The sequence below is a fragment of the Danio aesculapii genome, chromosome 13 (genome assembly GCF_903798145.1).
Source record: "Danio aesculapii chromosome 13, fDanAes4.1, whole genome shotgun sequence".
NCBI lineage: Eukaryota > Metazoa > Chordata > Actinopteri > Cypriniformes > Danionidae > Danio > Danio aesculapii.
The window spans coordinates 38,446,250-38,462,421 of record NC_079447.1 but is presented as its reverse complement, the minus strand read 5'-3'; the positions used below and the strand labels follow the sequence as shown (position 1 = coordinate 38,462,421).

Sequence of the window (16,172 nt, the reverse complement as noted above, 5' to 3'; positions counted from 1 at the left end):
TTTTATATGGAGTATTACAGCAAATTACAGTGTGTATGTGTGTGTCTGAGTATGTGTGACAGTGTGACTTTTACCTTGATGTGTCTGAGAAAATTAAAATGTGCATCTCAGCTCTCAGAACTACATGGAGTAACTAAAAACAAAGACTGTGTCTTTATGCACCATTAAGTGTGGTTATAATGGAAGTCAATGGGGCAAAAACAGCAACCAACAGTAAATTAGGGAGAAAAAATGAAAATCTAACAATGCATCAAAGCCAATGTTGTTACTAATCGTTCGTATGTCCAAGACTAATAAAAGGTTTTAAAAAAAGTCCACAATTACTTTTTTATATTGAAAATACATCATTTTGTGTGTGTGTTTTTTTTTTCATCAAATCAGTGACATCATTTGTGAACTTGGAGTTAAAGAGTTAAAATCCTGTAATTTTTCTAAACAATTTAGTAGATTTGATCAGGACTGAGGTTGATTACCCGATTTATGGAAAAACAAATAAATAAAAAATGTATCTGATGCGTTTCTACAACAGTTTAATTCAGTGAATGTTTTAATCCCTAACAGAACAAAAGGGTAGTAAATCTGAACAGTGCAGAAGGGTTAATTAACTCTGAAGCAAACTGCAGTATTACCCAATTAATAAACTGTATTGAACACTACTTTAGTCGTTACTACACTGTAAAACCCTGAAATGAGTGTAGTTAACTCAAAATTGACTGAAAGTTAATTCTACTCATTTAAAAACAGATTTGAACTCAGTGTTGAAGGTATTGAGTTAAGTAAATACCTCATTACTACAACTTAAATGGAGTAAATTCACAGTACTCATATAGATTCGTTTTTTTTTTTACTCAAATGGTTTGTATCGTTTCCTTAAACGGTTTGAGTTGCCTTAACTTATTGAGTTTTAGATTAGTTGGTTTGAGTTCTCTTAGTTGTAGAGTTACTGTGTCACCACTACTACTATATAATTAGCATAACGTATTAATTCGCATACTTTACTATAGTATGGTTCAGAAACACTGTAGTATTTAAAACCTCTTAAGGCCCAAGGTGTTTTTTTACATGTATTTTTTTATTTCTCTTTGCTATTTGGGCTTATTAGAACCTAATTAGAATAAAAACCTAAGTATCATCTTTTGATATGATGTACTTTTAGAGAAAAATGATGTCCATATATGTGGACTTGTTGCCTGAATTTAAATAAAACACCTTTTCCTGAATTTTTTTTATGCATATATAACATAGAATTTTTTTTTTTACTTGCTTTGTCTATCAGAGAGTAAAAACTATTTTTTTCCCCATTTTGGACAGTTAAAAATACTGTTTGGGACATTTCATATGCTGCAAAACAGTTGCAGGATGACACTGTATGTCTGTAATAAAATATAAAACATTCAAAGTATTTTAAATAGCCACTTAAGAGCTAAAATGTGCTGTCCACGAATGTGGACACTCAAGCCCTAGGAGATTATAATAAATGAACAAAGTAGGTTATATGTGTTTTATTGCAGTTCAATGAAACTAAAGTTAAATAGTCAAATGCATTTTGTTTACTAGCTCACTTGACGCATAGTGAGTTGCAATTCTGGAAGCTGTTTATCAACCAGTCAGTCAAATAATTAGCTTAATTTGTCATAAGTAAAGTTTAGGGATGCAGGACATCTTAGCTGCCATATCGTGTTGACTGATGACTCATTATATTTAATGTTATTGGTATCAGGCAGGTGTGTCAGTGATAGAGAGCACAGAGGAAATTAAGTCAGGTCTGAATGTAATTTACTGTAGTTATGACAGGATAAAAAAACATGAACAACATGTCTCAAATAATCACTAAAGCAGTGTTTCAACCTTGGAATGATGTCAATAAAATGTCTTGTAAACTATATATAGTCATTATCACCATTCAGTATCTAAGCTCAAAAAACTAATCTGAGAGAAGCTTTTAACTGAGTGTAACAAACAGTTAAGAAATCTGGTCTTATTTGAAATCTTATTTGAAAGCAAATGTAGTCTGTAGTTGGAGTAATCTGGCTATAATAAGGTGAAAATAGTTTTATATACTTTTACATTTGGCTGTAAATTTCAGTTTAGTTTTAGTTTGTTTCATGAATAGTTTTGTTAGTTTTATTTATTTGTATATAGTTTAGTTTTATGGCAACATGGTGGCTCAGTGGTTAGCACTGTCACCTTACAGCAAGAAGGTCGCTGGTTCGAATCCTGGCTGGTACAGTAGGCATTTCTGTGTGGAGTTTGCATGTTCTCTTCTTGTTTGCGTGGGTTTCCTCCGGGAGCTTCACTTTCCCCTACAATCCAAAGACATGCACTATAGGTGAATTGAATAAACTAAATTTGGCTGTAGTGCATAAGTGTGTGAATGTAAGCATGTATGAGTGTTTCTCAGTACTGGGTTGCAGCTGGAAAGGCATCCGCTGCAAAAAAAATATCCTGGATGAGTTGGCGGTTCATTCCGCTGTGGTGACCCCTGATAAATAAGGGACAAAGCCAAAGGGAAATAGTTTAGTTTTATTTTTCACTCCCTCACTTACTTTTCTTTAGCTTAGATCCTGCTTTATTAGGATTTGCTACAGCGGAATGAACTGCCAATTACTGTGGCAAATGTTTGTATGTGGCGGATGCTCTTCCAGCCGCAACTAAGCACTGGGAAACACATGCTCACACTCACACTACAGCCAATTTTAATTTATCCAATTCACCTATAGCGCATGTCTTTGGACTGTGAAACCAGAGCACCCAGAGGAAACCCACATAAACACGGAGAGAACCTCCAGACAGAAATATTTAGGGTAACACTTTATTTTGATGGTCCATTTGAGTATTGGCAGACTGCTTAATATCTGTTAATACTGCTCCTTCAACAGACAATTAACTGACTATAAGAAACTTTGCAAGTACATGTCAACTTACACTAACCCCAATCCTAACAGTCTACTTATAATCTATTGAGAATTAGTTTACATGTAGATGCAATGTAACAAACGGACCATCAAAATAAAGTGTGACCATATTGAGGTTCTATTTTAGTTTTATTAATTTAGTTTAATAGCTTAGTTAACAGAACATGTCCAGCTAAACAACATTTAGTGTTTACGTTGACTCTCATTCAAACCTTTTTGCAATAAAAGTAAAACAGTAGTTTGAATAGACACTTAACACAAAACCAAATGCACTTTAAACGGGAAAAGGTACAAAAAACATATGAATAATTGTCAGCAAACTTCTTCATATTATAGATCATGTATGTAGTTAAACATGTCTAGTTAACATTTTTTATGAAATGAACAAAATTGTATACTTTTCGTCTACAAAATCAGCATCTACACTGTAAAAAATTATATAATCAATTAGTCATGCAGCATATGTTTTTAGTTTATTGTAACTAATTAGACTAAGGTAATCATGTTCTAACTTAATTTTATAAGTTAAGCAAGATGTTTTAAGCTAGTTTAACATAACATAAGTTGATTCAGCTTTAAAATTTAAGGCAACCAGGATTTTTTTCCAGTGTACATATATTTCTCTATATATTTTCCACCACAGAATGAGTGCTAATTAATTCTGAAGTTGTTGCTAATTCTACTTTTATTTCCATTATATTTTTGGTAACTGTTAGTGTCGGTTAGTTTTAGTTTGTCATTCATTATGATTTTTTATTCTTTCTTTTTTATTCTTTTTTCCGGGGTTTTCACCTTTAATTGATAGGGCAGTAGAGTATTGAAAGGAAATAGGGAGCAGAGAGAGGGGAAGGATCGGCATAGAACTTGGGTCACTGTGAACACCAGAGTGCCATGTGTAGATGCATTAACCACTACGCCAGGGCTATTCAATTAGTTTGTCATGGGGGCCAGTTTATGAAAAGCATCGCAAAAGAGAGGCCAGAGAGATATGACTTGCAATATAAGTGTTGACATAACAGCAATATAAGAGCCCATATGCTCGTATTTTTGCTCCTTAAGACACCCACGTAGGCTTTTTCTATATTAAAACGTCAATATGTTGTGTTTGAAACTACATAATATCAGTGCATTGTACAATGTGGCTTTTTTTTTTACAACTATATTCAAATGTTGTATTTGAAGCACAACAAAGTCAGTGTATTGCTCAAGTAGGCTTCTTCTACATTCAAACACATTCATATGTAATGTTTTGAACTGCATAACAATTAGGGATGCAACAATTATAGATTTTGGTTGTACGATTATATAGTCTGAAGAATAATCATGGTTCCGGTTATCACGATTATTATTTTAAAGTGTTGTTTATTGCTGCTCAGTAACCAAATACTGCATATTCCAGCATAGTCCATTTCTCTCTTTGGACTTAAAAATAAATGAAAAAGTTTTGGATTTAAACATGAGTGATCATTTTACAAAGAAAATAAATGACAGAACAATGAATAAATGAAAAGTAGTATTTGTCTATTGTTAATTTAATTTATATATTAGCTAAGAATTTAAATGAACTGTTGTTATTATCTGCGTTCATACATACATAATCATTTTAATAATTTGTAATAATTTGTCTAGCGTATCTTTTGTTTACATTGCACTGAAAGCCACGCACAACTCTCACCACTACAGCATGACATCATTTCTACTGTGTGAACCTGGAGGACACGAGTGCGTCGGTCCACTTGCGAGCCGTGCGCGCACCACTCCAAATATACGCACGTCTCCATTGGAAATGATGAACTAGTGTGCGGAAAAGTCACAATATGTGAAAGGCCTGCTGCTATAGTTAATCCAATGTGTGTGCGTATTGACCTCAGTATAAGCTCAGAACTTTGAAGTAGCACACAGTTGGCATAACTTTGTTTAGTTAATAGTGAAATTGGCTAATCATAGCATCCCTATTACAATATCAGTGCATTGTACAAAAGGCCTTTTCTACAAACATATCCACTCGCTTAATGTCACTTGACTCACTCTCTGTGCAGCCTTCAACTGCGACTCGTGCTGTATTAAACATTCCTACATCACTTCATAACTATAGCGACCTCTTTTCGACTGAACTAAATTTATTTTTGATGTCTTGGTTGCACCATTTGGAGGGCAAGAACAATTTGCCAAATTGCCACCAATTGAATAGCCCTGCCATTGGTGCCAACTGATTTTTTATTCTAAGTTAGCAAATATATTTTTGACTAAAATAGCTTTGCTATCATAACAGATCTATTATTTGTCACTAAACTAGACAGCATAAGTCTGTCTTTTTACTCACAAACTGTTCTGATTTCAAATTTTATTATAAATGACTGGATTCAAAACACAAATTGCCAATCCATTAGGGTTACCCACAAAAGATTTCTCTGACCTGTCCTACGCTTGCATCATGGTCACTTAGTCACCTTATTTAATAAAATAATCATGTGTTGTTCCAGCACAGTGTGTTGTTTAGCAGCTAAAGCTCTTGTGCTAACTCAAGCAGAGCGAGCCAGACGTGCCGCACTGGCAAACATGTTGAGATATTCACTGTGACAATGAGCTTGATCATAATTATCTTAACAAGGAGTGGGTTCATTGGTGTGGCTCGTTAAATCTATCTCTCTTTCTCTCTCTCATGTCTTCCCGTCCATCTCTCTCCTTCTCGCCTTAGATCAGACGGCGCTCCCTGCATTGTGCTATTCTGTCATTGTGGTGTGACTTTGAAGACGCTGGTGAAAATGTGCAGTCAGTTTTGGATTCCCCATGGGGACGAGGTGTGAATCAGAGAAGTTCCTACCTGAGAGGGTGTTTGTGTGTGATTGAGTTTTAGATTGCTTGTGTATTGACATTTGGTTTTCATAAGTGAATGTACAGGATTTACTCACCCTCAGGTTGTTTGTTATTCTGTGGAAGACTTGCCATATAAAAACAGATCAAAGTGTCCGTCTCAATCAGAGAAACGCAGATAAGAAATTCCATTGAAGTGTCAAAAAACATTGTATTTATTTTTCAATGTAACTTGGCAAAGGTTTGCAAGCTAATTTAAATATGCAGAATGCAAGGTATCCATACATAAAGTGCTATTGCTTAGACTACACAATATGAGTCTAATCCATTTGATGTCAAAGTTGTGTAATGGTAAAAACTATTAGCTTTGGGACTTGACTGTTTGCTTTGTCTTGTGTAATTAGTCATAGTGAATGACAAGCAATGCCACGTGCCAATTTTGCATGTTAATAATAAAGAAAAACAGAAGCCTACAATAAAATACCAAATTTATTGTCTTGTTATTTAGCTTCTTCCTCTTTTTCTTTTTATTCCATTCTCGAAATGCTGTTGCCTCAAATTAACATTTACTTTAGATCACATAGTTGTGACTATTTTGTATAATACATTGTCTTTTAGTTTTTTTTTTTTTTTTATGGAGACCCGGAAGGGACGTGATGGTGGGGAAAAAATAGGGTAGAAGAAAAAAAAATTGGGTGGAAAAAAAAAAACAGTTTGTGCTCTTTTAAGAAAAAAAAATGTTGTGTTTAAAATAAAACACGCATGACAAACATGTTTACATATTATTAAGTGTATTTGTCTGTTAAAATACAGTAACACTTTATTTTGATGGTCAATTTGAGTATTAGTTGACTTAATATCTGTTAATACAGCTCCTTCAACAGACATTTAACTGACTATAAAACTTAGCAAGTACATGTCAACTTACACTAACCCTAACCCCAACCTAACAGTCTACTTATAATCCAATGAGAATTAGTTGACATGTAGATGCAATGTAACTTATATTCAACAAACGGACCATCAAAATAAAGGGTGACCTAAAAAACACACCTGAATCCCAAAGTGTCCTGCACTTTAGCTCCTCTTTAAATAGCATGTACAGAAGCTGGATGAGTTCATCATATGGAGCGCATCCATCAGTCAGCACATATACATGCGTTCACTGATTCAGGTTGCATATGAAGGGCGATGATTGACACACAGCTTTAATGGAAAGAAAGGGAATGCAGACGTTTTTATATTAAATTCAATGTGATTTCAAGATTAAAAAAATGGGAGAACAATGGGAAAATGCTTTATGATAGGATGATAGCGGCATGGAATGGTGAAATACGGGAGAATCCTGGCAAAAATGGGAGGGTTGACATGTACGAAGTAAACAGGAAGTGTTTGTGGAACAACAGTTTTGCGATGGAAAGCAAAACATCTTTGCGAGGGAACGCAAAATTTTAAAAATGTATATATTTTCCTATTACTCAGTTTTTTTTCTCCCATCCATTTTTTCCCCACCGTCACGTCACTTCTGGGTCTCCGTAAGTTTTTAAGCTTTTGTAATTAATGTCTTTATTCATTTTTTTTTTTAGTAATCTTTCATATTTTTCACTAAGGCAAATTTGTGCTTCCATTGTAAGGCTGCAAGGACTAAATGAACAACAATCTACATTTTAGGCAAACCATTAAAAGCAGATGGCAATTAATCATTCAGTTAGTAACACATTTTGAAAGTTTTCCACTTCTGCACTGTACAGATGTTGCATATAATACAGCAGTGCAAATGTTTAGGCACAATGCGTTGTGGGTAAATTAGTGTTGAATCCCTGTTTGTTGTTCTGAACGTGATTTGGCCGCTCCCTTGGCTGTGAATTTAACTGATTAAATCACCTTTTGCACACAGCAGTAGTGACACGAAAACAACAATTAATAAGCAACCCCCTGTGACGCGCGGATGCCTCTTAACTAAGCGGCTAATAACATTACACCCGCCCAGATACAGGCGAGGCAAACAGGTGGAGGGGGCTCACAGAACAGCTTTCATTTATCGAGCAGGGACATTTTTCCGCATACGCAATTTTGCTCAATTTAAACGTATTTCTCATGTGATTGGAGTTCTTGGCGCTCCACTGTAATATTTTTACTTTGTTCCTCATCTAAAGCCCATAAAATTTCATCAGCCATGTTCTACACGATAAGAGCGAGGTATTTGCATAACACAACAACAGAGTTTTATGACACTGACAGAAGGACCGATTTGTTCGTTGGTACAATAGTTGGGTGTCTTCCAAAGGCAGACTTCACCTGGCTAGAAATCAACATTTACTCTTCTTCCCAGATTGCCATGGGATTTTCCATGCTGTTTATGCCACAAAGGGTCTCACGACAAACCAAATTGATAAGATTATAGGCATGGGACGTTAACTGACTTCAAGGTTTACCGCGTTTTAGAAAAGTCAAGGTTTTAAAACTGCAAACAAATTATGATATACAGATAAGGTATATGTAAAGGTTTTTTTTAAGTGGTGTTTTTTCATGTATTGTAATGAAATCTCTGTTTTTTAAAACTAATGAAGACAGCAGAAGTCAATGATTTATTTAAATTATGTACCCTGACATGTTTACTGTTCCAAAATATCATAAATGTTTCCTAAAATGAAATGTATTGTGTTCAATAGGGGAAAAAGTTGTTGTTTTTTTACTAAGACATTTAAAAATAACTTATTTTAGAGCAGTGATCATGATACCGTGATGATATTTTTTTATCCAAGGTTATCGTACCATTAGAAACTTATAAAGGCCCATGTCTATAAGATTATGCCATGCAAGTGTTATTGTTCCATTTCACCTCAAGAGCACATCGAATTGTTCCTCGCTCAAGGACTCTGACAGATCTAAATGTCAATTAACTAAGGGTGGACATATTAATGTTGTAGGATGTCAGCCTCTGCCATTTGAAGGATTAGAAACACACACCCCGGCTTTTATGCACCTTCCACGCCATGAACTTTGGAAGGCCCCGACATTACCCTGAGCACCACCCTCCATCATGTTTATGCCAGTGCAGGGCGGGGAAAAGACCCAGACAGAGGGAAAGTCCTTGGGGACTGTGTGCATGGGGATTAGGTATCGTGATGGGGAATAAAAGGAGAAACGTCAAACTTTTACCCCCTAAAAGCAATTGTTTTTAACTCTAAGTGGCTCGTGGTGAAAGTTGTAGAAGTTGTACTCTTTTCCGTTTGTGGCTAGGCATTATAGTTGCGCTGGGAAAATGATGGATGACGAGTTAAATTTGTGTTGGGGGAGTGAAGGTGAACTGTGACAGAGTTATTTATCTTGGGAATGGAGGGTTAGGGTCAGGCAAAGCTGGGTGCCTGAAGGCACAAGACATTGACAAATTCATCCCGCACACTGCATTTCTGAAGCCCTTTTGTTTTGAATCCTGGCTACTCACGAGTGACCCTCATCACTCACACTGCCAGCGTGTGAAGGATGCCGCACCATGCCAGGGGATCTTAGCGCCACTAATTCTTATCATTCACTCTCCTGACAGTCCCAAGCCCAAACTATTCCGGCCTGTGAAAGAACCCGCCTGAAATATTTATTTCTACACATAATGGCTGCCCAGATTTAGGGCCATATCATTTTTCCTCTCTTGCCTTATCATTGCAGGTCACTGACAGGCCTGAAAGCGTTCAGCCAACTGGAAGAGCTGATTGTGGACAACAATCTTCTCGGAAATGACCTCCGGTTGCCCAGGTTACCACGGCTCCATACCCTAACGCTCAATAAGAACCAAATATCCTTTCTCTAGCTTTACTTTTCAGCTTTCATGCTTGACCAAAACGACAGGATACGCTGAGGGGTTCCTCTGAGATACAGTGCAGGATCTCCTTTTGCCACACTTTGCCTCTGTAAATGATGTTATTGTGTTAAATTGAGCTCTTGTCTAATCGGCTTGTTTCACTTGAGTTTGTGCCATGGTGACCTCTAGTGGAGGAGAGGCAAAACGAAATCTCCAGTGCAGTCTCATGACTGAAAGATAAAGCTCTTTCTTAGAAACAGATCATATCAGCGTGACCCATATCATTGTTACAGTATATTAGCATAGAGCCACATGACCAAAGAGCAGAGCAAACAGAGTTTGTTAACCCAAATTTGAACTCCCAGTATAGAATTAGCTGTTTAATAAGCTAACACACAAGCTAAAAAAATATTTATATATATATATATATATATATATATATATATATATATATATATATATATATATATATATATATATATATATATATACAAATCTTTGAAGTCAGACTGAAAATTTCAGCTTTCCTTCCACTGACAGTCAACAATTACATCACTATGACACGTTACATTTAGTTTGTGTGATGAGACGCAAAGAGAAATAAATGGCGAAAGTAAATGTGCTAGCCTGACGAAAATTTATGCTCTGCTGTTTGTCGCTGGATGCTATCCATCTACATAATAATGACGCAGCCTCACCCTCTGTTCTCCAAACAGCTCTCCTCCGACAGAGTGTCAGCAGCTCAGACCCAAATTCTGCTGTGAAGTGGTCTGCACATGCTAATGGGCCAATTATTTACATCCTGTAGTGGCCTGCTGCCATTGAAATTCAAGTGCTGCATTAGTGTGGTTGTATTTTGACACGTTTCGGGCACCATTTTCCAATGAAGTGAACGTATTAGTGATGAATTTTCTGTGAAGTGGCTGTTTGTTTCCCTGCACTGGGTGAAGGGGAGGGGGGTGTCCATGGCTTAGGGAGTCACTAACTGTTTTTACCACAAGGCATCCATCATTTTGTCAATGTTTTTAAAGTTCTGCACCAAGCCACCCTGGAAATAGGAAGAGGAACGAGAGAGGAGAGCAGCCAAACTCACAGCAAATGCCAAAATCTCAACCTTAAATTTGCCCGTTCTTTGTATTCTCAAGCACAATGCCTGTTGAGCTCCTTTCTGGAGGGTTTCAGTGAATTTGAGTTGTGCTTGTTGGCCAGACCAGGCGAGAGTGCAGAGTAAATGCTAATGTAATTAACAGCCCAGATTCCTTGACCTCTGCCCTGTGACACCTTACCGACATCGAGGCCCTGCTGGAGCATTTGGTGGAAGTGACGCCAGCTCTGGAATACCTGAGCCTTCTGGGAAACGAGGCCTGTCCCAACCAGCTGGTCAGCATGGATAAAGATGAGGATGACTATCAAAGATACAGGTCAGAAAATTCACATTCTCAGTAAAAGTTGTTTGGATTTGGTGTCTGTAATATACACATGTATACAAAAGTCTGAATCTACTGTGGAAATTTGGGATTTTTTTTTACTTAAAAATATTAATAAATAAAACTAAGAAATGTTGTGTTTTAATATAAGGTATGACTATTTCAGATTCTAGATTATTCGCAGTACACTACCACTTGAAAGCATTATTATTATTATTTAATTTGCCAAGGGTGTATTAAAGGTGTTGAAAATGACATTTAGCTATTTGTAAGTGATAACTGTACTTTCTGTTTATTAAAAATACAAATAAATAAATAAATATTAGGCATCACAGGAATAAATTAAGTTGTATAATACAATAAAATAGAAGAAAAACCCATAATATTCTTGTATTTTTTTATGTAAAAAAATTAATACTTTTTAGAAAAGTATGTTTTATATTAGCAATATCATACGTGTAGCAGTGCGATATGGCTATATATCGGCACTGATGGGAGGTGTGCATTGCCATATAAGGAGTCACACACAAGAAGTGCCGCACCACGCAGCTCCATGCATTTCAGAATTCTAAACAGGTTTCTGTCAGCGTACACACACCGGCGGCGCATGTCGGCAGCTGTCCACGGCGCCTAGCCACGACTCTGGACACTGTTCATATTTATGCCGCGCCACAAAGCGCCATCTGAATAGTTTCATATTAAATAGTATGCAAATGTGCACGTCTGGTGTGCGATACTTCGAACTGTCATGTGCGCGCTGTGTCGCGGCGCTGAGCAGCGCATCCGGTGTGCGATGCACTTTAGTGTCCCACCAGTGACGATATATAGCCATATCGCACTGCTACGAGTGTGATATTGCGTTTATAAAACAGTTCAACGGCATAATCGTCTATATAAAAAAGAAAATCAAACACAAGAGTCTAAAAACCCTTTTGTATGAGGAACTACTTTCTGCCACCATTCATTCACATCTGCAGACGTCACTGTCATCTTAGAGCTATATTTGAATGATTCTCTAATGTGAGAATCAGCGTGTTAATATCTAAAGTGATGACAAAACGGGATTTTGCTGATATTTTAAGATGATGAGGCTGAATGGCATGAAATGCCATCAATCTAGAGACATTTCCTAGTATTTCTCTGTTTCAGTCGGGAAATCACAATAGTTAACCCCAAAAAAGCCAAAGCAGCACAAACACTACTTGATTGCTGTTGTGTTTGCGATAAGAAAAAATGCTAAACACATGCAGGCAATTCTTTTTTCTTTCTTTTTACTGAACTAGTCTGCAGTAAAAATAAAAAAAAAAAAAAAACAGGAGACTCATTACAAACAAACAGATGGCCAACCAAAAAGTAACTCAAGGTTATACAATGGGTGGCCAACACAAAATACTTACATTCCATATATGTGAGTCCCATCTCACACTCAATACACTACAATTACTATGGTATAAATACAGCACTACATCACACAAAAGAGAGAGAGATCAACTCAGAAAGTCACTTACCTGTTTAATAATGATTTGATCAGCTGTAGTTTGAAATTACACTATTTTTCTCCTCTAAGGGCTTATTATGCGGTCTCGGTCGCCCTCTTGTGAACGGACAATGTCAACCGTCTTTGCTCTGCTCAATGACAGTCTAATAGCCACCAACACGCTGTCTCTCTGAAATTATAAATATTTAATATAGGGACTATCCTTATAAATAAACTATAGTTGCGATCTAAACAATTACATTATTATCTAAAACGCCTCAAAAGTACACTATGTTGCCCAACAACAGCAATATTTGTCAAACTGTAGTGTCCTCTGTTTGTCGCTGTGTGTAGGCAGAGTAATACACAAGGGTGAAGGGTGAAGAGGCTGTAAGAGTGCTGTTATTTGCTGAATATTGCACTGCTATCATTGAATCAGATTCAAGAACCAGACAGAACTGTTGTATATATATACGCCAAAACTAAGCTAATGGCACTAAGTGAATGCTTTAAGCACGTAGTACATCATTAACAAATAGATTTGCTTCAAATCATCCAAATCGCAGTGTCAGCTCATTCAGAAATAACAGTTTGTTGGCAAAAGCCACTAACCGCCACTTCCCTTTGACAGCAAAAGCCGCTAAATCCCGAGAACCAATCAGAAGGCGCGAATCGAATTATATGTATGGCTTTTATGAGGAGAGCGTTTTATTCCGCTTCCGATTTAGATTTTAAAATTATATGGACAATGCACAGATATTAATGTTTCACAATGTTTTTACACTACATCATTTGAATCTAACAAGCTTAGTTTACAATGCTTGGACAGTTTACATTGCTCAACTTACATTAAATCTAAATCCCAAATATCAGAAATGACAAAAGATTGTTAAAATTTAATTAATGTCAATTTTAATGTTATGGATTAAGGCACTTGACAGATTTCATTCATTTTTCTTCTGCTTTTTCCTTGGTTTATCACAGCAAAATGAACTGCTGCTTACTTGACATATTTATGTATTTTTAATTTCAGGTGGTTTGTGTATGAGTTATGTTTGGTAAAGTAATTTCTAATAGCATCTTTAGTGATTTTTCAACTAATCACACTGTCTTGTACCAATAGGTGGATTTAGAGGTTTTTGCAAAAAAGCACAAGGGGATTTAGCTGGTTTTGACGCAGAAGAAAATTTACCTTGTTAAAAATAAAAAGATTTGTCTAAAGTGACATTTTTAAAAAAAGTTATTTTATTTTTTTTTATTTACCAGTAACTATAATAACCTTATCATTACCTATAAAATGAAACTTTTGAACTTAATTAGAGGAACTTGAGAAAATGCTCATTTACAAGAAAAGAGATCTGGTGGATTTAGAGCATCTGAACTCTTCATATGTACAAACACACACACACACACACACACACACACACACATATATATATACACACAATTTGTTTTGCTGATATGTTTTCATTTCTTGTGTAAAAGGAGAAATACCCCAGGAGTGTGTAGTTTGGCAACTTTCAGTAATCTTTTATTTGGATGAACGACTGTTGCACAACACCATAAATCACATTGCACAAGCAAAGAGTGATACTTTAGGCTATAACCACACTCCTCTTAAAGCTACTCACCTCCTTTTCTTTCTTTCTTGTTTTCTTTCTTTTTCTAGACTTGCTAAATCGATTTCATGTGTGAATTGTGATAACCACAAATGAGTGTTTGCTATCCTTTCCTACAAGATGAAACGATGCATTCATTATCAAGCCCAGGCCTATGGGAGTGCAATGCCACGCTATGTTACCACCATTTGTCAGGTTTTCAACATGAAACCCGGCGGTGGGAAGAAGGGAGGGAGAAACGCATTCTTTTGTCTACCTTAGACCTAAGTGCATTTTTCTTGACACTGTGTTCAGTATGAATCATTTACTATACAGATGAACCCAATAGGCGCCACTCTCGCGCACTGTCTCCCATGCTTCACTTGGTGCAGAGGACGACCATTCTCTCCCTGACTGACAGCAGCTGTGTGTTTGTGATGTAATATTCATAATGTGTCACATAGTAATACATCAGTTTGAGCATAATGCAGATTTTATGTCTGACAGGGTTAGGCGAGTGCTCAGGTCATGGCAGGACTGGCCTTGGGCTATGCACTTCTCTGGGAGCTAAAAAAAAAAAATCCAAAAAGAAAAATACGAGCCGTAATGACGCTGTGAAATATCGTACGCCACTTTGCTCTCTTTCAATTAGTCAAATGAAATAAACAAGCATAAATACACTCGGCTGTATTTTACAGCAGTCGCTTAGCTCATTCATCATTGTTTACTTCTGGGGCTCGAGGAGTTTTTTTGTCATATTTTTCTTTTTTAGCTGTAGAAGTACAGCGCTCGACAAGGCGACAGCCATCTGTATGTCCTGTCTCTCTGGAACGCTCTCCAGCCCAATGCTGTCTGTGATTGCATGCTTGTCTCTTGACATCATGACGTGTGTGTGGGCTTAAATATCTGTGTTTGCTGAAGATCAGAAAGTTTAGGGCTAGTTTTGCCTGGGGTGCTTTAAACAACACTTGCTGCAGAGCTGCTCCAACCATCTGTTAGATCAGCACAAACAGTTTCGCAATCGTCAGGAAAACACCTGCATATTTTTCCGCTAACAGTGGCTGTTATTATGTTTGTTTGTAATTGAATCATAACCGTAAAAAAAACAAATCCGCACCACTGTCTGCTTAGTCACTCTTCAGGAATTTGTTACTTTAATAGTTGTTTTTCTAAACAGTAACATGACTGATACAATTGCTTTTATTTAGGGCTCGGGATTTAGGGAAAGTAACTTTTAAATATTTAACTTTGGCTGCACAGTTTGTTCGACTGTTAAGTACATTTACTGCTAGATATAAGTAACCAGAAATTTACACTGCCTGACAAAAAGCTTGTCGCCCATCCAAGTTTAAGGAACAGCAAATAATAAATGATCATTTGGAATCAGAAGTGGCTAATATGAAAGGCAAAGGCCTCTAGATTACGCTTATTTAACCAAAATAAAATATGATCATGCCTTGATTTTTATTATTTAATTAGGACAGTGAGGTCTGACTTAGCTTAGTCAAAAGTTTTGTCACTTAACAGAAACAATGTACAGTATTGAATTTAAAGTCATGGTGCAGTGGAAAAAGAATTAATATTGTGTATGACTCCCATGAGCTTGGACGACTGCATCCATACATCTCTGCAACGACTCAAATAACTCATTAAAATCATCTGGAATGAAGCGTTCTTGCAGGACTCCCAGAGTACATCAAGATTCTTTGGATTCATCTTCAATGCCTCCACCTTCATCTTACCCCAGACATGCTCAATAATGTTCATGCCTGGTGACTGGGTTGGCCAATCCTGGAGCACCTTGTCCTTCTTTGCCTCTACCTGTGGTTTGTAATGTAATAGACAGCACAAATGGCTTGATACCTCAGGCTGTTGATGCTGTCATTAATTCTACAGATTTCTCGCACACCCCCATGCTGAATGTAACCCCAAATCATGTTTTTTTTTACACCAAACTTGACTGATTTCTGTGAGAATCTTAGGTCCATGCGGGTTCCAATAGGTCTTCTGCAGTATTTGTGATGATTGTGATGCAGTTCAACAGATGATTCATCAAAACTAGAAGTCAAGTTATTATTTGTTGCTCTTACAACTGGGATCGACGACAAGACTTTTGTCAGGTAGTGAACATACACTGTATAA

The 16,172-nt window shown here is 36.7% G+C and overlaps 1 protein-coding gene across 1 annotated transcript in view; it reads left to right on the top strand.

Annotated features, from left to right (window-relative positions):
- The window catches only part of lrmda (leucine rich melanocyte differentiation associated), a 540,515-nt gene that overhangs the window by 324,206 nt on the left and 200,137 nt on the right, over positions 1–16,172 (top strand). Inside the window, exons 3-4 of the mRNA XM_056470731.1 lie at positions 9,396–9,522; positions 10,810–10,949. Coding sequence (XP_056326706.1) covers positions 9,396–9,522; positions 10,810–10,949 — 267 coding nt within the window. The remainder of the gene's footprint in view (positions 1–9,395; positions 9,523–10,809; positions 10,950–16,172) is intronic.